The sequence below is a fragment of the Idiotropiscis lumnitzeri genome, chromosome 1, assembly GCF_059441095.1.
Source record: "Idiotropiscis lumnitzeri isolate Australia: NSW breed Sydney's pygmy pipehorse chromosome 1, RoL_Ilum_1.0, whole genome shotgun sequence".
Taxonomy (NCBI): domain Eukaryota; kingdom Metazoa; phylum Chordata; class Actinopteri; order Syngnathiformes; family Syngnathidae; genus Idiotropiscis; species Idiotropiscis lumnitzeri.
In genome coordinates this window covers 38,388,096-38,414,604 of record NC_142391.1, presented here as the reverse complement: position 1 = coordinate 38,414,604, position 26,509 = coordinate 38,388,096, and the positions used below count along the sequence as shown (strand labels likewise).

The 26,509-nt window shown below is 38.9% G+C and overlaps 3 protein-coding genes across 29 annotated transcripts in view; 2 read left to right on the top strand and 1 right to left on the bottom strand.

The window, feature by feature from the left end:
- The window catches only part of adgrd1 (adhesion G protein-coupled receptor D1), a 30,491-nt gene extending 25,593 nt beyond the window's left edge, over positions 1-4,898 (bottom strand). Inside the window, exons 1-6 of one of the 2 annotated variants that reach the window (XM_088306176.1) lie at positions 4,558-4,898; positions 4,420-4,456; positions 3,500-3,616; positions 2,836-2,934; positions 1,514-1,636; positions 1,232-1,408 (exon numbers count right to left, since the gene is read on the bottom strand). In XM_088306176.1, the coding sequence (XP_088162302.1) occupies positions 1,232-1,408; positions 1,514-1,636; positions 2,836-2,934; positions 3,500-3,616; positions 4,420-4,456; positions 4,558-4,611 (607 nt within the window). In that variant the 5' untranslated portion in view covers positions 4,612-4,898. The remainder of the gene's footprint in view (positions 1-1,231; positions 1,409-1,513; positions 1,637-2,835; positions 2,935-3,499; positions 3,617-4,419; positions 4,457-4,557) is intronic. The other variant, XM_088306184.1, reaches the window with a different exon arrangement.
- A 612-nt stretch (positions 4,899-5,510) lies between these two features.
- stx2b (syntaxin 2b) lies at positions 5,511-12,068 on the top strand. 4 transcript variants are annotated; one of them, XM_088306134.1, is made up of 11 exons: positions 5,511-5,752; positions 5,836-5,910; positions 5,987-6,086; positions 6,847-6,921; positions 7,017-7,090; positions 7,581-7,689; positions 9,785-9,858; positions 9,989-10,126; positions 10,428-10,538; positions 10,802-10,915; positions 11,062-12,068. In XM_088306134.1, exons 1-10 carry the CDS (start codon positions 5,723-5,725, stop codon positions 10,895-10,897), a joined length of 882 nt encoding a protein of 293 aa, XP_088162260.1. In that variant the 5' UTR covers positions 5,511-5,722; the 3' UTR covers positions 10,898-10,915; positions 11,062-12,068. The 4 variants fall into 4 exon arrangements, with proteins under 4 accessions (XP_088162260.1, XP_088162270.1, XP_088162289.1 ...); XM_088306144.1 differs by having other exon boundaries at positions 11,059-12,068; XM_088306163.1 differs by lacking the exon at positions 10,802-10,915.
- Positions 12,069-13,658: 1,590 nt separating this feature from the next.
- rimbp2b (RIMS binding protein 2b) overlaps positions 13,659-26,509 on the top strand; it is an 86,931-nt gene continuing 74,080 nt past the window's right edge. For 10 of the 23 annotated variants that reach the window (XM_088299707.1, XM_088299703.1, XM_088299696.1 and 7 more), the window contains exons 1-2: positions 13,662-14,070; positions 14,154-14,285. In XM_088299707.1, coding sequence (XP_088155833.1) covers positions 14,160-14,285 — 126 coding nt within the window. In that variant the 5' untranslated portion in view covers positions 13,662-14,070; positions 14,154-14,159. Of the gene's footprint in view, positions 14,071-14,153; positions 14,286-18,353; positions 18,422-26,509 lie in introns of those variants that run through there. The other 13 variants (XM_088299706.1, XM_088299699.1, XM_088299697.1 and 10 more) reach the window with 8 other exon arrangements.

The window sequence follows — 26,509 nt, the reverse complement described above, 5'->3', positions numbered from 1 at the left end:
TGAAGAATCACTCTTAGACAATTCTCCTATATTCATCCTCGTTAGGACAGTTCACGAGACAACATTTAATCCTTTTTAATGTGGTATGTGCCAAACATGCTCATGCTTTAAATTGGCCGTGTATTCATCTGCCTGTCACATCTGACTTGGGTTGAGAGGCTCACGACACAAGTCCCTAGTCATTTATTTCGATGCAGACAGCGTGGATTCAGTTCCCACTCAATGACGATTACGATGTGAGTGTGAATGGTTGTCTTTTTTTATGTGTGACTTGGAAACAGTCCAGTAAGTGATCTGCCTTTTGCCCAAAATCAGATTGGATAAAAATAATTGTAACAATTATATACCAGGCAAACGAGCCATTAGGAATCATCCTCTAGCGACAAATTATTATATCATGCCTCAAATCTTGACGAGGCCCTTACAAAAGTATACAACCACTGTTTAAAATAACAAAGAGAATTTTCAACCCTCTCCGACACGCAAACACCCATCTGTATGTCATGAATATATTTTGTAAGTATCTCTTTTTGCAGACTTCAGTTTAAAAAAAAAAAAAAAAACTTTGTTCTGCAAGCCTAATTGACAACAGTAGAGACTCAGTGGAGAGCATTAGCTGTCTGACAAACATGTCAACCTAAACCATATCTCATCCTTTGTGGTTAAAATTGAAACCAGGTGTCACTGCCAACCCATTATTTCCATTTAAACTCTCACCTTTTAAAACATATATGACACACTGTGATACTTGAGTATTAATTATGTCTGTCACAGGACACCTGAAGGCTATTATCGACTCTCAGACCTTTTCCCTTGACAAGACATCCTTCCCTGAAAGGGCCACGTCATACTGGATGACAACCAGATGACCACTGAGCCGCTGTAACTCAATACGTACTTCAACAGTGAATTGTGGACGCAGTGGTGCATGAAACAAAAAAAACTGATATCAGCGAGAACAAAACTTTTCAAAACGACATCTCCATCTTGTTTTCTCCCATTTTGCCGAAACAGGTTTCCGGATCACAGACACTTGTGACTTGTAACCTTTTCGCTTCCATTTTAAAGTTGGGCTACATTATCTTGTTGAGCAAGTCTTTTCACATTGGCGATACTTGGAGACAATGATGTACTTGTGAATTTTCATCTTTGTCAGTATTAATATACAAAATAAAATAATTATAGCTGGAAATGAAGGAGGACTGTGTCAAATCCAGCCTGTTTGTGGTACCTGGAACTTTGATATTGACTTTCCATCTGTGGTTGTTGCCCCGAGTGTAGAACTCCACGTATCCTCCGAGGGGGTTGGTGTAGACAGAGAAGCCATTAGAGATGACTTTACCTCCAGATGCGACAGCAAAACGGGATTCTGCTTCATGGTTCTTCCAAAAAAAGGAGAAGGTAATTCCTGCAGGAAAAGAAAAGACCCATAGACAAATATAAATCATGTACTACGCAGTCGTCTGATTTGATAGACCTTACTCCCTTACAATTTTCCCTGATTATAACCTACCTTCAGGGCCACACAGCGTAGGGTCACTAATGCAGGAGTTCTGGTAGCTTCCAAAATGGAGAAAAGTACCACCGTCGTCTCCATTGAGGAAAATGCCATTATTGACCATTCCTTCGACAATATCTGTGGCAAAAAGAGTGATTGTGAATGGTTGTTGGTGTACGTGTGCCCAAGCGATTGGCTGGCAACCAGTTCCGAGTGTCCCCCGCCTACTCCCCGAAGATAGCTGGGATAGGCTCTAGCACCCTTCGCCACTCTTGCGAGAAACGGTACAGATAATGGATGGATGGATGAATAGCTGTACAGATTTACAGCACACTACATTTTTAAATTTCGTTTAAAAATAGTTGGATCTACCAAAAGCATGAAAGCCCCTAACCAGAGGCAGAGCTCCACTGTATTTGTTTAGAGAGTAAACTCATGCATATAGATCACAAGAAAATCATATTTATTTAACTAGCTCTCTGCAGCCCACACAAAATGGGTCCATGACCCAATTCTGTGTCCCAACACACCAGTTGAGAATCACTGCTTTTGACTAAGCTTCTATTTTCTGGAATTCGATTATTTCAACAAATTGACCCAAGGTCAACTTACATCTGAACGATGTTTAGAGAAAGGCGTATGAAGAGAGTAAGGAAAAGTTTATGATAAAAGCAAAGCATACATGGTGGAGGCAGCATTATGACCTGGCAATGTATTTCTTCTAATGGAACAAGCTGTTTAACGGATACTTAAAGAACAAGATTTACCCGGGTGCCATCCCATTCATTGACCTGAGTAATGAAAATATTTCTCTGGCATTGCATTGTTAAAAAAAAAAAAAATCACTTTTCACACCACCGAAATGTCACGTTTTTGAGCCCTTAACATTGCATTGGTCAATCAGTTGTAAAAAGAACAAACCCACTTTGGGTATTTTAAAGAGGACAGGATGAACAATATAAACACTATTACAAAGAGTGACCAATAGTATACATTTTTTAAATAATATAAATCTAAAAAAATTTGGACTGTGAAAATATTGTATATTACATTTGTAATGATGTCACTTTGTCCAAATAGAGGGCCCAGTAATTCCTCAAAATATTCTTGCATCTTGCATTAAGGCAGAAACTGTACATACACGTCGATCAATCGTCAATTACTCTATTTCATTTCAATTCACATCAATGGTGATGAAATAATGATAAGCGGTTGGGACAATGGATGTATATTTAACATTTGCTGCATGAGTGCAAAAAGGGAACAGTGAGAAATGATGAGTTGTGTGCAGAAAGGACAACAAAGGGCAATGGATGTCACAGTGGGAAGGTCCTCACCTACTGTTGCAGAAATGTTAGTGTAGGCGGAGTCATTGGTATACACATAGGAAGTGTTATGGGAGGAAGGGAGCACAGTGTGCTTGTGGATTCTGAGAGCTGGACAAAGACAATGGAGAGACAGTGATGTGATTCACACCTAAATGGGCAAATAGCAGAGGAGACAGTGAAAGACAAAAGACAATGAGAGGGACATGATGTGCAGGTATGAGACAGAGTGATGCTGAGCTGAGTGACTCGGATCGATTCACTCCTCAAATGAGAAATTTCCTCAGTGTGCGAGTGGCTTCACACATCGTGCTCAAGTCTATACCTGATCCCTCTTTAATTTCATCTCATTACTAAATCTAACAACAAGGCTAAAATGTACTACTGACATTTCAGAGAAAAAAAAAAAAAATCCCAACCATCATAAATTTAATATTATGTTGTAATTGCCGTAATGGCTTCGCCGCTCTAAGTAGAGCAGATGTTATGTTAAATACATTCCACAAGTTCAGCTTCTTTAACACCAGAGGTAAATTAAGAGCTTCGATCGATTATATCAGCTCACTTTAAAAAAGCATGATTGTGTTGAAAAAAAAAACTGTTCAATGAGATCATGCATTGCTTGAACAGAAAAGGACATATTGTTGAAGCACAGATACCTCAGGGAAACACATACTTATATTATTTCCGTTAACATAACCTGGCCTGTTTCCAATCTGGTCCCACAATCCGTGGATCCCATCCACAGCATCAAGTGGCCAATAATGCGAGGCTGTGGACAACACCTGCAGGCCTGGGAGGACCAATTCACAAATCAGGGGTCAACATGGATTTTCAGAAAGTTACTTCTCATGACGACAAGTGGTGTAAAAAATAAATAAATAATGAATGGAAGTACATATATATATATATATATATATATATATATATATATATATATATATATATATATATAGTGCTGCCAAGTGATAAATTTTTTAGCTAATTAAATCACAAAATATTTCATGATTAATTGCGAATAATCAAATTTTTCAACTACTATCGCTTGGAACAGATATTTACTTGAATAATAGCTTGGAAATGATGCAAAATCACCAATTATGAAGAATATTTAGAATCGGAATCGAAATTGTTATAATAGCTTTCTTTGATTCTTGAATACAATCTAAATGGAGACATCTGTACAGGCATTTTTCGTCGAAACATTTCTCAAAACTGCCCACAAGCAACCACCAACAGGCACACTGCAGCAGTGTTGGTTTGCAAGGCCCAGTGGTAACTTGAACACGGTGTTTTGTTCTGAGACTTGCTAAAGATGTACAGCTAATATGACACAATATTTGCTACGTAGGCAAATTATTTATGAAGTAAATCAAACTGAGTTAATTAAGTTAAAATATTTAACTGAGTTAAAAAATCACCCGAGTTAATGCTTTAATTTTGACAGTATATATATATATATATATATATATATATTTGAATAGGATCGTCTTAATGCACTCACCAATGATATAAAAGGGAATGCCAATGTGGTGCGAACCAAACTAAAATGTGTGTTGAACTACATGTAAATAAAATAAAATAACATTTCTCTACCTGGATGCTTCAGGTGGTGCGCCACTTGGGCATGAACCTGTAAAGAAATCAAACTGATTTATACTATTTGGCCATTACCATGACGGTAGCCTGCAAGATCATATGAGAGTACTGTTGCCATTTAAAATTGTACCTTACCTTAACACATGAAACAAAAACGGTTAATAGATGAATTGCCAAAGAAAGCGTCATGTTTTTAAGGGACAACTAAAAGAGTATGATTGAAAACCAATAAAGTTAAATCCACAAGTAGAACGGAATCCAGAAGTCACCCATTATTCCAAAAACATTAGACGATGCCACTTGTCCAGAATGTTGAACAGTTCAATTTAAAATAGTGTTTAATTGAAGAAATCGTTTTTTCATTATATAAAAAAGAAACGCCACATAATAATGTAAAAAAAAATAGAATCCGTAAGGAGAGCACCAATTTATAATATATAGGAGTTGTTCTTGGGTGCTGAAGAGTGCATGCAGGCTCACTGACTTCTTGGACTAAACGTTGGAAGGGAAAACGTCATTTTTGGAACTTGTGAGGAGGGGCGTTGAAGCTGTGAGTAGATGACGTTATTTGTGCGTACAGGATGGACTACCACCCAGATACTGTTTACATTACTTAAAAACGCAGTTTCTTGAATGGCTTGGGTTTCTTTGCATTGTTCTGAAGCACTGCCGTTCCTGTGTTATCTTCCAATAAAATGCGAATAATCTGATGTGTAATCACGTGGTTTGAAATTTGTTTCAAAAAGCAACTGCAATAAAATTCCCATAATGGGAAAATCGGAACACCAAACTTCACATTCATGGACGGTCCCGTTTTTTCATATGTTGGCTAACAGCGCCACCACGTGGCCACCTTTTTCATTGAGTAACGTATGTATTATTAAGGGTATATCTGGGTGAACGTCTCTTCTCCTATCATTTCACTTTCAGTAGTTGCGCTTTAAACAAATAATTATTGAAACAAAAAATATAGAGATATTCACGTGTAATATAATATAATAATGCCTGTTTGATTGACGTTAGACTTAATTGTTTCATCTCTAGAGAGTCCTAGGGGGAGGGACATAAAAAGGCGTTTACGAGGAAGAGTTCGTGAAGATCTGTATGAGGAAAATAATCGATTAAGATCCATTTGTAACCCGACTTCTCTCTTTGATTCCGCGGTGCGTTTTATATTTTGTTGGACACTCGTCGAGCGTCTAAACCCGAAAACCTGCCACACATGGAGCCCCACGGGATAACCCGGAGACCCTTTTATTAGAATAAAGTTAACTCCTCAAGAGACGAGCTGGCCATTGAAATGAAGGATCGACTGGTTGAGCTGACTGCAGTAGGTGTCTTTTGTTGCTTCTATTCAAAATTTCGGTATTGTTTTTTTTTTTTTTTAGAGATTTTCATGTGTCGATTTTACAGAGGAGGACATTGGCAGAGGAAGATGTTGCAGTCGCATTGGAGCGAGATGGTTTCATGGAGGGCTTCTTCAGGAGGGTCAGTCGCTGTAATCTAACATGTGTGTCACGAATTGGGCTATATATAGGCCGATCCAAAATGTTGCCTTTTGCAGGTGGAGGAAATTCGAGGGCTCATTGATAGGATATTCGACCAAGTGGAAGACGTGAAGAAGATGCATAGCATGATCCTGTCTGCACCCCACCCAGATGATAGTAAGTTTCTCACACGGTGTGCGTTGTGTTTGTCTGATACACTTTAACTTGGGTCATAACAATTCAGTTTGACGTTTGAGGCAACAACCCCCCCCCTCCTATGATACATGTCTTAAAGTAGTTGAATACTTATTAATTCTCATTATACGAAGGTGAATATTTACTCATTAAAAATGTCAGTAAGCCTATCAGATCCAAAGCAAGCCGGTATGTATTTAAAGGTCTGCTCAGACTCAGAGTGATGTTAATTTTTGTATGTTTGTTGTGTTGGTAGACTGAAATGTATCATAGGGTGAGGAGTATGTTATACTTTAACCTGCATCTAATTGCATTTACAAATACTTTGCATACACGTCTATAACGGACAAAAATCACAACAATAACGCTTAATATAAGTCAAATCGATTTCACGTGTCTATTAACTACAACAATGATGCACATTTTGTTGACTCAATACTTGTCTGACACTGTCAATCAAATTTGACCATTATCTTTGAAAATTGAGACCTTTTCACAGGGCTAATAAATTGAATCTCTTCAGATGGTCAAGGTATATATCATGTTTGAAGTTTAAACACTTTTCATACCTGTTATTGTGGAAGGTTTATCTGAGAAACTCATTATTTTTAATGAGAGGTGGGGGCAGCATGTTTTGCATCTGTTATGATACTCAATGAGGAAGACACAATTTGAGTTGTGAACATGTTTACATCCCCTGTTAAGTAAAGTCGGTTGTCTATTTTCTCCTGCTTGTGCGCAGAAACAAAGGATCGTCTTAATGCACTGACCAATGATATCAAAGGGAATGCCAACGTGGTACGAACCAAACTAAAATGTGAGTTGAACTACAAAAGTGTTTTCATGCGCATTCGTACACATCATGAACGTGTCCCGTGTGTTATGATCTGCTAACCGGCTCTCCCACTGAAGCCATGGAGCAAAGCTTGCCTAAAGATGACGTGACTAACAGATCCTCTGTTGACTTCAGGATCCAGAAAACACAGGTAGTTAGTTATTATTAGTTAATTATTCAGGATTCAATACCTTTACATCATTTAGCTGTTTACTCTAAATACTGTACGGCACGGTGGACGAATGGTTAGCACGATGGCCTCACAGTGAGAGACAGCATCGGGCGTGGGTTCAATCCCGGCTCCGGCCATCCTGTGTGGAGTTTGCATGTTCTCCCCGGGCCTGCGTGGGTTTCCTCCGGGTACTCCGGTTTCCTCCCACATTCTAAAAACATGCATGGCAGGCCGATTACAGGGACAACGGATGCAAATTAGACATTGGCTATAATCTGGCATATTTACAGGAAACTGTTTGATTAATATGCACTGTCCCTGTATACTTTCAAAAATAAAAACAAATACAAATACTGTAGAAAGAGAGATGCGTTCATCCCACATCGGGAAATTATACAATAATATGGAATAATAGATGTTTGAAAAGAACAGTCTCATCCTCTGTCCTTGTCTTTCAATTCACCTCTAGCACACGGTGCTGTCCAGGAAGTTTGTGGAGGTAATGACCCAGTACAATGAGACACAAGTTTCCTTTAGGGAGCGAAGCAAAGGACGGATCCAAAGACAGTTGGAGATAAGTAAGAAACAAATGTTAATTCTTGACTTTTTGTGAGGTCGGAGTGCATCCGTGTATAATCAATACTTCTCAGAGCTCGTGTTTAGTTGAACTGCATGTATTTTTCGAGCTCTTCCTCTACATGTATGTAGTTGTACGAATAACATTTGTGAATGTGAGACAATCAAGTCCAGAGATAAAAGTGTGGCAAAAAAAATCCCAGTGAGACCGGATCCAGGAAACAGACGGCACCGGTTTCCTCCTTTTCTCTAACTTGTTGCTAAACAGACTCTGGGGTTGTCAATTTTTACAGGCTTATTCAATCCGCCTAAGATTGTTTTTGCATCGGTCTAATTAATTATGCTTCATAAAAAAATAATTGCGCTTCCACTGCCTCAACTGTGTTTCCATAATTTCTAGGTGAACATGTTTTTTTCAAGAAACCCCGAATGCCTCATTTTAAAATGACTGTGGCAAGTGTGTATTTAAGGTTTGGTCTTTTCCCCATTACGACCAGACAATAGTGAAAAATAGGTTTGCTCCCCCAGGCCCTGTGGCCAACAATAATGAGAAGCGTTGCACTGTTGCTGGTAAGCCTGATACTGGAGACTGTGCTGTGCACTGTGTCAGTGTTACCGAGACAACGGGACGAGGGCAGGGCGGCTTGTGTAACACTACTTCACCTGTCTTTGACACACAGTGCTGTCAAGGAGTCTTAACAATAAGTGACATCACATGGAATGACCTTTTTTGCATTATAGTGACGGATTGCGTTTTAATCAAATGTGAATGGGGCGTGTTTTGCTGCGTTGAGTTGAGTTTGGGTTCTCTGAGGAGAAGTCTATACTCAAGGAGTGTGACATCCAGTAAGGACTTTCCTCTCCAGGGAGGGAGTGGTTAAGCAACGAGAGGGGTGTGGCTTGATGGGGGAGGGGGGAGCTTTCTGTTTATATAGTGTCAGCAGCTCTTTCTCAAAGAGAGGTGCTGATGTCTCTAGGTTCATGATTCACTATTAATTACTTCTATTTTTGGGCAACCCGGAGCCAAAAATAGAATGACTGTAGGTTGAGAGCTGGTGTCAAGTTTACAACATGCACCACCTGTATCAGAAGCTAATTTGTTTTTCTATCAGCATTTTGCACTCTTAATGTCCTGCAGAAAGAAAATATGATGGTGCCGTTAAGTTTGCATTCATCATTTTTTTTAATAGTTTTAAAGCTTTAACTTAATTAGTATTTAATCAAAATAAGTACAAATTGCACCTGCATGTAGGAAAGGCTGCATTTTATTCATGGCACTCTCCAATGGGAGGGCAAATGAGACATTGTTAATTCAGGTAGGTTTGTGTGGCTTGGTCTCAACACTCATTGGGCTGTACACAGAGCATCTTCGCAACAATACCACACTAATCTGTTGTTGTGGGATTAAACAGATTGCAGTGTGTTTTGTGTTAAACCTCATCTTTTGTTATTATATTATTGCAAAGTCATCTTTTTCAGCCATCCATCCATTTATCCATTTTCTACCGCTTATCCAGGTTCACGGGTGGTCTGCACTTTAAAAACACTAACTATAGAATCGACCCAATAAATGCAGCCACTTTAATTGGGTATATATTTAATAATATATTTTGGGCCAAGAGTCATTAATTCACAAGCTATCAAAAACTTAAAACATAAACTGAATAAAGTTTTCCCCCATTTAGTATATATATATATATATATATATATATATATATATATATATGTAATATATAATATATATATGTAATATATAATCGATTTTGGTTAATGTTTTATTTATTCATTTGTTATTAGTGTAGTAGTATAGTTGGATTTTACGTCATTTTTCTGGACAACACTTTTTGATCTAAAATGTAGTGCAGGTAAAATGTACCTTTTATTTTCCTTATTTTCCTAATTCCTTTCCTACCTAAGTAGGTACATTTTATGTGATGTTCTTGAATATTTTTTTTCCACTCTCCAAAATCATTTTTTCCAATATGGAACTTCGTCTGCCTGACTTTTGGTACAGTGGGCATTGTACACATATTAAAGTGATTTGATTATCTTGGTGCCATGCAACATACATAAATGTCTAAAAAATAACAATTTTAGCTGGAAGAGTGACCACCAATGAAGAACTGGAAGACATGCTGGAGAGTGGAATTCCATCCATCTTCACATCTGACGTAAGCCTTTTTTTTCCACTCACATGACTGCTACACAATGTAATATTGTCATCTCCCGGCAGAAAATGTTTTTTTGCTTTTTTCCAAGTACTGTTGTATCATCTTTATGGCTAGTTTGGTGTTCTTTCAGATAATCTCGGACTCCAGGATCACACGTCAGGCTGTGGATGAGATAGAGTCACGACATCAGGATATCATACGACTGGAGTCCAGCATTAGAGAGCTGCATGCGATGTTCATGGACATGGCAATGCTTGTAGAAACTCAGGTAAGCACTGCAAGGGCGTGCAGAGGGCGGGGCCAACGGAGCAGTGGGGCCTGGGGGCGATATCCACAGCTCTCTTGCGGGGCCTTTACAGGTTCTCTCTTTACTTTCTAGCTCTTCCGCGACCCTTTTTTGGAGCAGCGATGTATGGATAAAGATAAAGATAAAGATGTCCTTTATTAGTCCCACAATGGGGAAATTTGAGGTGTTACAGCATATTAAGTCCTTGTGTTATTTACAATGATGTAAAAAAACACTAGATTTGCATTTGCCCAAATAAGAGTATTCATCATTTCTTGTACAGGGCGAAATGGTCAACAACATTGAGAACAATGTTTCCAATGCGGCAGAATACATTTGTCGAGCTAAAGAAGAAACCAAAAAAGCCGTAAGATACCAGAAAAAATCCAGGCGGGTAAGTATTGGAAAAATTACACTTATCGGCCACAACTGGCCCATTCTGATGAGAACAATACAAGAAATTAATCAAACACTGCCTTGACATAGACAATGCTCAGATTTGATATCCACTCACAACTATAAGCGGACTACTATGAAACTTTTTGTTGATGTTATAAGTTCTCTCTCACTGTCATAACATTGTTATTCTACCTTTTCTATTGTCCCTACCTAATGTAGGCCTGAAGTTCATTTAACACCACATTCTTTGCTTGGCAGAAATATATAATCCTTGCCTTTGCACTCCTGATCCTGCTTGCTGTCATTGCTTTGATTGTTGGCTTGTCTGTTGGACTAACCAAACCTCCTGCCTGAGACTGATAACAGCAGGAGGTAATAACATCCACACACCTTGTCATCCATCCTTGCATCCATCCATTCATTCATTTAGTTTCCTTTTTTCCCAATTGTTTTTCTTAGGTCCAGATATTGAAATCACTATATTTATTTTTTATTTATTAATTTATTTTTTTTAGCAGAAGCTTCTCTGCTTTGCTGTGTGTGGCGTTGCTGCTGTCCTCATTTTACTCATTGCACTAGTTGGTGCCTTTGGGTGAAGGATTACATGGGTCACAACCTCGCAGTAATCTCTTGTTCCTGTAGTGATAAAGCTTACAACAGCACCATCTCATTCACCATATAACAGCATTACAGGAAGAAACACAATCAAGTATGATAAGTTTTCTTCTGTTCTTCTTTGCACCGGTAACATCAGACCTTGTGACGCACAAGTCAGTGCATAGGGAATTTGTCAAATAAACTCATCACTATCAATAACATTAGGTACAACTGCACTATCTAACAAGTTTCAAAGATAAAACTGTATTACAATCCTGCCTTTGAAAAGTCATTTCCTATTCAAATGTTTTTGACGGTGACAGACTGGTATTAATTTAAGACAACGTAGTACTGTCATGCAAGTGTACCTAATGTTGTGGCTCTCTGTGATACAATTACTATTGACAGCCTTTCAGAATATTTTGGAACAAAATACACTGTGATATAATAGATTCATTTAAAATACAATATGTTAGTCATTACTTATTTTGTGCTAATACTAGAGTTTAGAGCTGCGGAACACAGCCTCTTCCCTTACACCCACCTAATGTCGCATAAAGACAAAAAGAAAATTATGTGCCAGAGTGCTGTTTAGCGGGAGTGATGTCCTGCTTACTTTGTGTTTGTGTGAGACAAATATAAAACGAATGCCCCAGCCTAAAGGTTTCTCTTCTCACTGGATCTTTTTGAATATGAATTATTTACTTGAAGTCATGTAAACTGAATGTAAGTGTAAGTGTGATATCTCAGGACACTGTTTGTAACACATTTTGAAAGGAAGGAATATAGGTTTTGTGTCGTATTTTTTACTTGTTAGTGCACATTAATCATATGGACTAAAGTACCGTAGTTTAACAGTTTTCTGTGACTTAACTGCAACAACCAAACCCTAAATTGTTCTTTTTCTAGCCCTAATTTACATTTTTTTTTTATTGTAACCGTGATGTTGGAAATATGCCCTTGACAATCTATTTTTAATGTAATTTTAAGGACACATTTTACTTATTTTAATGAAATATAATCGTTTGTATTGATGGAGGTTGACTTAACTTCAACAACAAAACCTAAATTGTGCCTTCTCTATCCCCAGTTCAAGAGTTTTTCATTGTGACTGTGATGTTCGAAATGTACCAGTGAAAACATGTTTTTTTATGTCCTTTTAGGACCACATTTGACTCATTGTGGTAAAACGTAATCATTTGTATCGTTTGAATGTTACAAATTAGATTTCATATCAAAGTTGTGTGAAAATCCATTATTAAAAATAAATATAATTTACAAAACATATTACGCCATTCTCCTCATTTTATATATCACTTGTCCTCACAGGTTTTAGTGTGAGTTTGAGCATCCCAGCTGATTTGGGGTGAGGGGTCAGGTTCAACCTGGACTGGGCAACAGCCACGATAGACAACCAATCATAAACATCGTTTTGATGCTTTTAAACATACAGCATGACACAACACATTTTAACATTTAAACACCTAAATTGTTATCCTTAAACCGACTAAATGATTGGTTGCCGCTCGTAAGGAACAATCTAATTGTTTATCTCATAAAGACAGTCATGTACCCTAACTAGCTCACTGACTTTCTTTAATCAGTTTTTTACACATGATTTCAAATTGTACAGTTACTGTTATGAGTAAATAACACAAAGCAATAAGTCGTTCATGAATGTTGATTGTGATTAAGTTACCAAATCTACAAATGAACCATCTGATTTAGGGTGAAATTTGAGATTTACAGGTTTTGCATCCATCTCCAAACTGTTTTCATTATTTTTAATCACCAAATTCCAGCCATGCCTCTGAACACTCAATGTTTTTCCATTATTGTAATGTTGTATGAATGATCCTCTTCCACTAAATTGATGGGATGCCAAATGACCACGGAAAAAAAAAATGAGCATGATATAACGTTGAATCTTATTTTCAATAAATCTCTCATTGTTGCCTTTATTTGATTACATAAACAACACAGTGGCATTAGAAATCAGAATTGTCTGCATGTACATACAGGAACACACATGGACAAAAATGTTGATACCCCTCCATTAATTAAAGATAATAATGAAAATAATTTTAAAAAATTAACCAAAAATTATCGTACTTTTAATTGTGATTCAACAGAAATATTTTAAACAATAAAATCTTGAAACAGTCATGGACAAAGATGATGGTGCGCCTATAAAGGTTTGAAAATTATTTGACTCTCCGGGCATGTTACACCAAGGTGTGTCCTCTTAATTTGCATCACAGGTGTCTTCAAACCTGTAAGCAGTCAGTTGGTGTATTCAAAAGAAGTCACTGATGTTTAAATGTACCAAACATGGTCAAGAGGAAGCTAAGGAGAGAGTTGTCTCAGGACATTAGAAAAAAACCACAAGCATGTTCAAGGTGTGCGTGTCTTGCCCAGGTGCTCCTCGTTGTCTCATCAATTTGTTTGTATTTAGTTCCCTGTTTTATTTCAGTTCTTGTCAGTGCGTTGTCTGTGTCAGATGTCCCTGTCAGTTCCACGTCAAGTTGTCCTCCTGCCCGTCTTGCTTTTCAAATCAAGTCCTTGTGTTTTGTTGCTTCGAGTTGTTTTGTACTATTATGTCTTTGGATTAAATTCCATTAAAATTTCCCCTGCCATCCTTTCTCTTCATTTCTGGGCCCTCCTCTTCGATAGTAAACGCATCACAGGATAGATATTTCAAATAATTTATGTAGCTCTAACATTTAATTTAGCTTTTTCTTTTTTTTTTTTTCTTGCGCCAGCTGTGCAGCCTTTGCTGCCTGTGTGTCCCGACAATAATCCAACATCCACTTATTATGTAACCCTGCTGGATACAGATATTTATAATCTCAAATTATGACATCACCCGGCCACCCAGCGCATTTGACCATGACAAGCGTTTGGGGTGGCATGCAAACTGGCCTGCCGTGGTAGGTTGTTACTTGTAGTCAATCTGCAGCGTGATTGCTACCAGGCTTCCTTTTTTTTTATTAACACTTCCCTTTCAACCCAGGGGTCAATGGGTTGTGAGAAGACTTGCAGGGTGGAGAAACTCCTGAAACAGTGTCAGAGGGACTGTGTTGCGAGCCTGAGACAAAGGTTACCTCCAGCAAAGAGGAGCAGTCGGATGAAAGGCACAGACAAGGTGAGCCGAGTCTACTGTTAAGCCTTAACTGAACGAGCTTTTAATTCAGCCACGTCTGGTCTGGACACAAGCCGCACTTGTTGATGCCTGCGGCCACAATCTGACCTCATGTTGCACTCCGTAGCTGGAACTAATTGAAAATCACAGATGCAGGTTTTCGCATTCATTCAGTTCTACTGATATGATTTTGTAATTGCTTGGGGTAAAATGAACTGCTCTGATTTTGATATGGTAACAAAACAGCTTATAATAATACATAAAAATCAGTATTTTGAAGATTTGTAAAATGCAGTTGTGTTTGTATATAGCCTCAGTACCTTGTTAGTGTCCATGTGCAGCCAGTCTGTCACATATTGTGGCATGTGCGTGCATGTAGTGTTTGCATGTGACTGAAGTGGAGGTGCTGTTACTTCTGGGTGCAAATTTTTATTGTTGTTGTTCTTATCGCTTTGACCTCTGATGAAACTTCTCAAATCGGTTGTAAAAAAAAAAAAAAACAGGAAGGCTTATGATTGTCATTATTCCATACTGTGGCTGTAAGCATGTGGAGGTTCCGCATTCTTACCAATGGCTCTGCAGAATTTGACATGAATGAGTTGTGATGTGTCGTTGCCCTTAGGAAGGATACTTGATGTTTTTGTCGATAAAATCCCACAATATTTACAGTACTGTTTGACATTTACTAGGGAAGGAGTTTATCCTTGTTCGCGCCACCCTTTCACTGGTTCAAGAGGAGGGTTCTGTTTAATTTTTAGAATGTTTGGTTCATTTACCTGAAACGGATTAGTATGACTCTTTCAAACTATCATAATCCGAGGTCCAGTAGTGGAAAACAAACAAAGGCTTACATTACTTCTTACATTATTTCTCTGTTAGAGCTAATTGAAACATTTCCTCAAAGACATGCTTGTCTTGTTGATAAATAAATAAATAGTTTATTTATAAATAAATAAATAAAAGTACAAACTCACAAATATACTAAGAAAAAAATAAATAATGTCTGTCACAATTCATGACAATTTGACACAACTACAAAAAAAAAACAACGTACCTGCACGCAAATGGTTTCCCTCTTGACCTTACATATTGTTGTTGGGTTCAGATGATGGCAGTATGGATGCGATAATTTCTCATATTTCATAACAGAAAAAAAACAAACACAATTCATTTACCGTTTTTGATTCGCTAGCGTTGGCTCAACTTTTATTTATTGATATATATTCCCATAGCTTTGCTAGCATTATGAAGTGAGTCACAAAATTGGCTGACTGTAAAACACATTATATGTTATGTGTTCATTTCAGATTAGCTAGATTTTTTTGAAACACCAAATGGTGGTGGTTTTTAGGCTGACAAAAGGCAATACGTTTGCTGCGAATCACTCTTGTAGCTGACAACAATTCTCGAAACTAAGGCCATGAAAGGCATTTTGCAAAAATGAAAATTTCAACTACAGTTGACTTAACTTATCTGTTACTTTTTTTCATGTCATCATCTGCCAAGATAACAAAGTAACAAGCCTATTTTGACAAAGTAAAGTGTAGAAAGTACAGATATCTGTTTTAAAGTAAAAAAAAAAATCATCCATACACAGTACAGATACCTGTAATATTTGCTTAAAGGGAAAATCATTAAAACATTTTTTTTTTTTTTTTACAATGTGTTTTATGCGCCTCCCACTAGTCTAAACACGGCATTCTGATTAATATTTCATGTGTAAAATATGAAATGGGGAGAAAAATCTACTTGTTTTTATCCATCTCAGGAACGGCCAATGAGCCTCTTGCTGTCGATTGAAAATGATAACACAGCTACCTGTGGCCTCAGGTAGTGACCAATCACGCTCACCTTTTTTCTGCGTTCTGTCGTGCAATGTTTGCAAGCTGACCCCATAGGGGGCCCGTGACCAAACTCAGCATGGCCTCTTGATTTTTTTTTTTTTTTTTAAAAACAATAATACATGAGATGGCTCCGGTGTCTGGTTAAAAAGTAGTGGGGTGTTCCGAGCATCTTCACCAACCCAGATAAGTGGGAGAAAATGGATAGATGATCAGTATTTAAAAGTGATTGCAATTTACATAATCAAACATAGACGGTTCTTTGGAAGGTGAGAACTTCAGAGAACTTTCACAAAGGGAAGGTCAAAAGAGTCGCTCACACCTCCAAATCTGCCTCAGTGTCAGCTCAATTCAGACATGCCTGCATCTCCACTGCTACTCTTGGACATCCTTTTGACAGCTGTCTGAAAAGGTTTGGCTGCATCTAGCCTTCTACATGGGCAGGAATTCGTTGAATCATTATTACAAAACTCCCGCTCAAACACATACACACAGACAAATAAAATCACACAAACACACCACACGTAAGGCACAACATACAAAACACAAAAAACAACAAAGATCAGAATCAAAGTAGAGGATACACTCCTCTCCCTTGCTCCCAAAAACAATTTTGTGTGGTCAACCAAAGGTGTTTATTTTTGGACAGTTGCAGAATTCTAATTCATTCGTTTACGGCAGAGGTGGGCAAGCTTTTTGATTGATGGGCCACAATGGGTTCTAAAATTTGACAGAGGGGCCGGACCAGGAGCAAATGGACGGAGTGTTTTGGTAACCTCACCTCATTGGAGAAAAAAAAATACATTTCATTTTAAATGAAAGTGAGTAAAAGCATTACAAAAATATGTCTTTGAAAAACCACAGTATTTAGAAAATAAAACATTAACAAGGTTTATTCATTCAATTTTTTTTTCAAGTTGGGAGGGCCGGGTTAAAACATTTAATGGGCCAAATGTGGCCCCCGGGCCGTAGTTTACGGCATGGTGGAATAGTGGTTCGCACATCTGCTGCGCAGTTATTAATTTCAGATTTAACGTGCATGGATTTTCTCCAATTATTCCTTTTTTTATTTTTTAGGTCAGGTTCATATTGAGCTGAAGGTTAGCGAATCTAGGCTGTGCATTGAAGGGATAGAAAAGCAGCTTCAACTGGAAACACTAGATAAGACTCCTACTGTGGCTGCTCACACCCCATCCCCCTTTCTGTTTACTCACAAGGCAGAAGACACTTGACATCAAGCTTGTGTGTTGTCGTGGTGCATCTACTGATAAACGACCACTGTATGATATAAACTAGATTGCTAAGAGGGTCCCGCTGCAGCGGAAGGAAAGCTCACGGTTGCTAGGCATCCACTCTTAGGAAGGCACATTTCTTTTGAGCCACTCGCCATGCTTTTCCCACAACAAATGCAGTTCTCTTGTCTGCCACAGAGGGCAGTCATGTTGCACTACTCTACTCCACTTTACCCCACAGTGGGGAAATAAATATTCCATATAATCCCTCTTAATTCCCTTCTGAATTTAATTTCTTTATTTTTCATAGTTTTTTTCCCCAATTGTTTGTGATTGCTGATTGGGTTAGCCCGCCGTTCATTGAATGGGATTTTGCCAAGCTGACCCTCGATGGACCAATGGTGCACCCACTGTGGCATGAGAACCCTTTTGACAAAGCCAGGTGGAGTCCCTGTTTAAGCTTGCAATAAAAAGGTCTGAAGTGCTTTAACAAAACTGGATGAAAGACCGATGGTGTAGGAGACGAACCTCAAATGACCTTGTGAGCCCCTATCATGGCTGCTCATGGATGGCTTTGAAAATAGAATAGGATAGGAAGGCTAAATTGTCAAAATTGTGTTTGACTTCTGAATATAAGACTGAGAAGGACCGATTGTGATTGAGGAAGATGAAAGGCATTCTGGTAATGGAGTAGTGCTCAGTGGTGCTGTGTACTGCACTACCTCTGCACCCCTGCGTGCTTGAGTCTGTGTGACTAAACGTGTGTAAGAGACAGAGAAAGTGAGCGAGAGGGAGAAGGGAGAAAGGGGGCGTGTTGATGTGTGTGCTCTGCTGCACAAACTGTGGTAGTGTGAGCTGAATGATGCTCGATGGCTGGCTCTCTCTCCTCATCCTCTCGCTCTCTCTCCGTGCACTGCCCTGGCTGTGCTTCTTGCTGCCGTGCACTGATGAACCAGTTTATGCTACAGAGCTGCCATAGACATCATTTTGTTGCTTGTGTGTCTGTCCTTGGAGCCTTGTGGGAAGCATCTGCCACTGCACTGGTCCTTTAAGTGCTGCTGCTAAGGTATGGCACCGTTTACCATCTGCTGTCAAACCGTGTGTTTTTTTTTTTTTTTTTTCCAATCCAGGGTTGTGTTTTGCTTGCTGTGCTACAGAATTGCAGATTTGCTGCTGAGGGATAAAGATCTCTCACACTCTTTAAGGTTAAGATCATTGAAATTACTCGTCTGCCTTTCACTTGGCTGTCCAACACTACAATATGCCTGTTTTTTTGTAGTATCCAGGTTTGCTGAAGTAGATCTAGAGGACATTGCACTCATTTGTATGCAGAAGGGATTTAGTCCATCTATTTGTGCTCCTTCTTATTAAAAATATGATTCAGTGGCTTTAAGATAATACTTGGCTGTATTTATGTCCATGGATGGTCTAATGTTTTTTGGGGGGGGTTGGCAGCAGCTCCAGTTGAGACCGCCTCGCCTGCCAAGAGGCATTCTCTCTCAAGTCTAAAGAGAAGTTGCATTAATAAATTGAAGATATACGTTCTGACTTGCAAAATCAATGGTTGCAGACCAGAAGGACATGATTGAATTCAGACTTCTCAGGTTGCCCATGGGTTACAAAATGTTGTTATTGGGCGTTTGTGTAGCCTATCATTTGAAACTGTAGGTTGCAGAGAATCACTGGAGAGAAGTGTACCTCTCAATGTTTTAATCATTAGATTTGTGCATGCTCAGCATTTTGACACAACATATCAAATCATTGATGAAAGCCACAAGAGAATCTGGATAGTAGGAATAGAGGGGTAAGGATTGCGATGAGAGAACGCTATCGTTTGTGTGCATGTTGACAGATGCAGGCGTTTTTGCCACCCAATGTCATGTATAAGAACAGTTTACGCAATTCATGGGTACACCTAAAATATGATCAAGTTTTCTGATGACAAGCTCCCATTCATACTGCAGCTCCTCCTGCCCACCTTGACAAGCACACATGCTCATTCATCATCTCGTAGGTTATCCCTGAGCTGCCAGCAAGTGGCTTTTATCTTCTCTATGCGATGAAGAAAGACGTTCATATTTTGAACTTTCACTAACAAGTTGAATAAGGTGCAGAAAATGAGTCTTGAATGGAGTGAGTGGATGGAAGGAAACATATTTCTGTGCAATGTGTTAAAATAAAAAAACTGGCTCAAGCGTTTTTATCCATAAAGCTGGAAGGTGTGTGTATTTTTCCTCTTTATGTTTAGTAAACATGATTCTCAAGGCATTGAATCGATTGCAACTGGACTGTTCTGTTTGTTTCACTTCTCATCTGACTAGATTTTATCAGTTCATGCAATGAGGCATGGCTAGAACTAGAGTATGCAAACCTATGAGCACAAATGTAGAAGTTTCATCTCACACCTCTTTCAAATCATCTGTACTTTCAGTCAAAAATATGTCAATTTTTGTCCTCCTTCTCTTTGAGGTGCAAATAGACCGCTTAGTCTTGTCCCATCTGGTGCTGTGCTATGCGTCTGTTCAGTGGTTGTTTAGTTTCCCCAAATGTACATACCCGTGCATTCCTCACTGCTCTTGACCACATAAACGAGATTGCTTTTCTGAGTGTGGGGTGTCCGGTCTTTGGCGTCTAGAAGTCTTTGTCTCAGGGTGTTACCAGGTTAGAAATATACAGGAATGTTGTGTGGGATTGAAAATCCTTCTGCATTTGTCAGAAAGACTCATTTCTGAAATGCCAAAATTGTTCCATCTAGCACGCTTTTTTTTTAAATCATCTATCTTGCTCTTGTCCCTTTAGGAGGTAGATCAACCTTTCAAAAATGACTAGCTCAGGTTAAGAGCCTCTCTCACATGCCTATGCTCCTCTTTTTTGGGATGTGGGCTGGTTGGCATATTATCTGTGATGTTGGGTTCTGGGTGGTGTGAGTCAAAGAGTCAGTAATGAATATAGTGGATATAGATCAATATTTGGGTTAAGGTCAATATTCGGATTTCTCAACCATTCGGGATAACCCGTTAAGATGCGTGAGTGGACAGAGTTGCTTCTGTATACATAGAAATTGTGATCAATTGGAATATCTCGATCTAAACAATGGTTCACGTCATAACACAAATAAATGTATTTTCTTACTTTCTACCGTTAATAAAACACATATTCATATTCAAGAGCAGTCACTTAACTCCTCACTCAAAAAGTGCGGTTCTCTGCTGCGTCTGTTTCAGCAGGTTTGTTGACCTCGGCAGTCGCACAAACTAAATTACCCGCATATCTGTGTCGTTTTCTTCGTGAGGACAAAATATAAAGTCAAAATGTTGTGGAGAAATAAATGTATTCGAGTTAGGCTGGATTAGCAAGTGGCAAAGTAAGCTGCCCGTTGGCGCTACGGTGAGTAAGCAGCATCGCCGCACATACTAATACTTCTTGTTCTCAAAAGTGCAAGATTCCTTGCGGATGGAGCATGTGCGGAACACAAACCAATGTGCCTTTTAATGGAGGTAATCCGATCACGTTCCAATTACCAAATATTCCGGTGAGAAAAAAAGGTTACCCGTTTTGAGTATTTTCAGGCTTTTGCCGTGTTACTTGGTCTCAAAAAACTGAATATTTGCATTTTGAAAGCGTTTCTGTAAAACGCAACATGGAGGCTCCTGTTATCTCTAATGTTGACATCCCAAAACAAAATAGGCAATTAATTGACTGACATCCTCATGCGTGAATTTCATCTTCTTGTCCATTGAGGTAATGTGTTCAGCGAAAGTTTGCTCTTTTAGGCTTTGGATTTCAACCCAAGTGTCACCCACATATAATGACTTGGAAATTAAAGGAGCTCAGCTGTTATTTTTTCGTCTCAGCTGTCTACACCACAGCAGGGAAGCAAGCATTGCAATATTGTGACTGATCGTCACCAAAATTCAAATGCACATTACTACTCTTGTCCACTTCAACCTGTGAAAGTAAAAGTGTTCTTTGGAGTATTTTGGATGTATTAAGATCAAACGTGAGCTCATTTGATCACCTCTACAAAATCGAAATAAATGTGCCGATTGCTTCTCCACATACTCAGGCTAAAACGGACAGGAGCAAGAATACATCCATGATTTACTGAGTGTGTCAGTAACGAGAGTATTGTGAAAAGACGACGTTGCGAAAAAGATTTGTTTTGGGAAGTATGTCTTGTCGTATGGGGAACTCACTTTAATTTAAAAAAAAAACAAAAAAACAAAACATGATATCTGAAAAGATATATTTATTTATTTTGTTTTCTATTTTTTTTTTTTTTATGGCTGGCTGATTGGTTGTGCTCAGGCCTTCCTGTGTGGAGTTTGCATGATCTCCCCCATGCTTGCATTGGTTTCCTCCGGGTACTCCAATTTCCTCTCACATGACAAAAACAGGCATGGTAGGTTAATTGAACACTCCATGTGGTGTGGTTGTGAGTGTGAAGTATGGTTGTTTATCTATGTGTGCCCTGCGATTGGCTGGCAACCAGTTCAGGGTGTAACCTATTGCCCAAAGACGACCTTTGTGAGGTGAAGCGGTACAGATAATAGATGGATGGATGGATGATTGGTTGTTTTGGGACAAATCCACTCGTGGGGCCGTGATGATTCTTATTGAGTAGCGAAAATTAAGTCATTATATTTAAATTTAAAATATTAGATACTTAAATACCATGGTGGGAAAAATACACCTTTTTCACAACCTCTAGGTACTGGTAAATGTCTATACAACATGACCATTTTTTTTGTAGTCTCACACATATTCGTGTACGATACTCACCCTCGATTTTGAATAATAGAAATAGAATAGAAATAGAAATAGAAATCCCTTTATTGTCATTGTACTCAAGTGTGCAACGAGATTAGAGGGCTCCCCTCTCCAGTGCAATACAACAATAATACAGACAAATATATAAATTAGATATATATATATATATATAAGATATATAATATATCTTAGCAAAAAATAAAGTGCGTTATTCTACAGAAAAAACAGTGCGCGAAGGTTAATTCAATTTAGTTTAGGACATGAGGGATTTAATGGAATGTGGTCATTGTTTCACAAGCATTGGGCATTTGTGCATAATTCTTCATTCCTAATGCACTACTGTAATGTACATATGAAGCAAATGTCGACCAATGCATTAAAACCTGCTTCCTGTTATTAAGGAGCCCCAAGTAAAAAGTGAAGAGCTGAACATGGCGAATCAGTGGCTGTTGTAGCCGCGTGTGTGTGCGGATGGGTTGTGGCTGAATGTGGTCTGAAGTGACTGAAGCTTGGTCGTAGTAACAGCTGGAACACTGCTGCTGCTAGCGCCAGAATGGTCTCTGTAATGCACGTGACCCACAGTGTGAGGCTTTAGTGATATGAGCAGCAGGGCCGACGCGCAATGTTACATAACACTATCTTCACAGAGAAATGGCTCCAGAGATGCCTTCTGTAAGGCTCCGTGACAGCAGAGTGAAAGTGCATTATCATCGTTAGCAGCCATGTCACTTCGACGGATTGTTGGCCTGTCCCATGCATGACAACGCAAGCAACGCTTTTAACACTAGCACAATGAGCCCTGGCTCGCAATGCCGCTGTCTGCTTCACAAACCCATTCAACATCATTGTACATGTTTCTTCATCCACGCTTCCTTAGCATCCTCGCTTTCAACACGACGGATAAATGCATGTTTGTTTACACTGGGTGCATGTTTGTTTTGCACAAGTGCTGCTCAAGTGTAGTGCAAATTGATATCATGTGCCAGGTGTCGTGTCTGCAGTCTGTCTGACGCTCACGACGGACTGGTTGCTGACTGTGCCAGAGGTCACCGCAGGGATCTGAAGACATTCATAATTGATGTTTCTGGACTTGATTAGACCTGTTCAATCCCTCAGATGGACAACACTGATTGGGGAGTCCATGGGTTTGTGAGAGTGATACTGCCATTGTAGTTTAGTTATGTCAGAATAATCAGTTTAACGTGATTGCTGTAAGAATAAACAATTTAATTTGACAAAGCTCATAATGAAAGGCGTATGTTAAATGAACAACAGAATTGGTACACTTAAAATAAAAATAGCACAGATGCAAAGAAATTTGAATAACAGCTTTCACCTTTCTGGAAATATTGTATACATAATTAAGAGTCAGTCTGTCAATCCTTTTTTTCACAGTTCAACCCAAAGGTGCTTGCTAACGCTTTGAGCTCTCAATATTTTCTGCACCAATCTATATAAACTGCCTTTGGTAGCTTTTTTGCACTCTGGTGCTGTCAGTTTAGAATCAAAACAGACCTTCACCAAAGTGTTTCCACAATGTTGAAGCATGGGACATTCCAAAATGTCCGAATGAAGTATTAAGATTGAGAACATTAAGGGCTGCATTTACTAAGATATTAAATTGAGGGTGCTAAATGTCATTGTAAATTAACATATCAATGCGTGCTATTGAAAGGCATTTCGATTTATACAAAAGTAGCCCCCCCCCCCCAAAAAAAAAAAAAATATATATAAATATAAATTTTCGATTTTTTTTTATTTTTTTTATAGGACTTTAATCAAAGACACGGTGGGAAAAGCAACATTTGTGTTTACACTTGGGGGCAAACTTCACTTATTTTTGCAGCACACAGCTAAATGCAGCTCCACCATGTTTACTTTGAATTCTGGGTTCCACTAATCCATCCAAGTGTGCAAATCTGAGAGCACTAAAAGGTTTATAGTCTTTAATGTAATCAGGACCCAAAGCATTCAGTAATTTATAGACCAGAAGCAGAATTTTAAACTCGTTTCTCCAGTAGATTAGGAGCAAGTGTAAAGCCTTCAGGACTGGAATAATATGTTCTGATCTCTTTGTTGTGGTCAGGACACAAGCTGCAGCATTCTGAATGAGCTGCAAGTATTTGATGCTCTTTTGCGGGAGCCCAGTCAGAAGATTGTTATAATAATCAAGGTCACTGGCGATTTAAAAAAAAAAAAAATGGGTATGTTTCTCCTTGATCTGCTTTCGGCATGCAACCCTTAAGTCTGGATGTGTTTTTCAGCTGGTAAAAAGCTGTTTTAGTGATTGATTTGATATAACTGCTGAAAGTCAGCTCTGTATCTATCAGCACACCAAGATTTCTGACTTCTAGGATTCTTTTTCTTCCAAACAATATGATCATGTTACTGTAGATCTTGTTTGCCTGGATGTTGTCAATTAGTATAGAGAGGCTGCTCGATAATTCCGGTTTACGCCATGATTTCTTTCACAAATTCAAGTTGCATTGTGTTTGTTTTTCTCAGTCCACTTTATTTTGCACTGCATGTCCTCATTTTTGTGCATTTGGTTGTCATGCAGCGTAGTGCTGCTTAAAGTTGATTCCCTTTGCTCTTTGCATTTTTAAACCATGTTGACAGGCAACCATGACCTGTGTCTGACTCACATCCAAAAAACAATATGAGCAGCATCCTCTGATGTCACCGACTTTGTCCGAGATTCACCCTTCACACTGCCTGTTGGAGGTTAATTGCATCTTTGATAGGACATTATTGGCAGGCAGGGCTCGGCACGTAGAACAGGGCAGTGAATACAAGGCACACTTGCTGCTCCAAACCACTTTTAACTTTGGGGATAATTATTGAAAGCTAATGTGCTCTGAAGTCAATGCTATGTGTTTATGCGGGGGGTGTAATTGATGCTAATGTCCTGATCAAGTGGAATTTCACAGTGGATTAACAGACAAAAGCTGGGCTCTACTGTACCGCATGTGGTGGCTGCTGTTGTTTCATTTGCAATGATTTATCTTCGTTAGCAGTGTGATAGGGCATGCTACGTTGTTTTGTCTCTATGGGGTTATTCAAGCCTCCTCCTGTCCAAGCTGCTACTTCCATGCCGAGCCTTCAAGGACCAAGGGGCCAAGTAATTACATGAAGAAATTGTCAAACAACTGTGACTTCAATAACGTAAAAAGGAAGGTAGGACTAAAATGATTTGTTTACTAAAAACTTGGTTATCAAAAATGTAAAGCAACGAAGCGACGGAATATGAAAATCTGAAGGATGGAAAAACCAATTTGGAAAACTGTCTGCCATAATATAAAAAGTGTAAGGACTAAAACCACAAGCTAGCCTTTTTTTCTGTTACTGCACAGAATGATCACGTTTGGATCCATTGTTAATGTTTGAGTAGACCCAGCGATGTAGACATCATTGAAATTTGCAAATCAAAGTCTTCCTTGATCCTTTGAAGAACTGGGACACCGCGGAGCAGAAAACGTACCACTTGCATCATAGAATTGAATAAATTGGGCAGGTTTAGATGGAAACTGTGCTCTCATAGTGGTTTTTGGTGCTTCCAACTCCGTCAAAACCTCTCTTTTCACTCATCCGTGGAAAGTCAACTTGAATCAGTTACATTTCCTTGTCTGTAGCTCCACCACCTCTTAGCTGTTTGTAATGGAAAAGTCATTCAAATGTAATTTTTTTTTTCAACTCATACAGTCACATTTTCTGAACTCTGTTACTTCAGATATCAGACAATGAGCAATCACCAAAGCTCTGAGGCGAGGTTTCACTCGTGATCTTATTTAGCTTCAAGGAGACGTTGGAGCCAGCCAAACCTTCTACTGTATACATGTACGGAATGGTTGCGGAAGATATCATGTTGGTGTCAGGTCTCCAACACCAAAATGTTGATTTGTTAGATTTTTACAATAAATTGAACCAAATACTACAATTAAGATGCCTTGAGCACATTTGAAATTTGAGGGGCCCAAAATAAACGTAAGGTTTTAGGAATTCTGCCTCGTGGCGGGCTACATAGCAGGACGGACACAGATGTCTGTTTGTGTAAAGGAGGTTACGGCACTGACTTCTGCTATGAGAGTCAAATACTAATTGCCCATTGGCCCTGAGTTGGACATATACAGCTGGGGACGTGCGCCTAAAAATATCTTTCCTTGTTCCCATAAGTGGCGGGCACATGCAGCAACATTGCATTAATAGTCATTACTAATGGATGGCATGGACGAAAATGGTTATTTTCTGGCCATGTCCTCTATGCCAGGAACGGGACCAAAGTTATACCAGTGGGGGTTGGGCAGAAAGCTCTACTAAACTACCCTTCGGGTCGTGGTGGAGATATCACATGGTCACAGCCGAGGAAGAGACATGACATCTTTTG

Bases quoted from the DNA above. Each gene is read 5' to 3' on its own strand.
- stx2b (XM_088306134.1), top strand. From the start codon at position 5,723: ATGAAGGATCGACTGGTTGAGCTGACTGCA. The intron at 9,859-9,988 runs GTAAGCCTTTTT...GTGTTCTTTCAG, and splicing joins CATCCATCTTCACATCTGAC to ATAATCTCGGACTCCAGGAT. The intron at 10,539-10,801 runs GTAAGTATTGGA...TTTGCTTGGCAG, and splicing joins ACCAGAAAAAATCCAGGCGG to AAATATATAATCCTTGCCTT.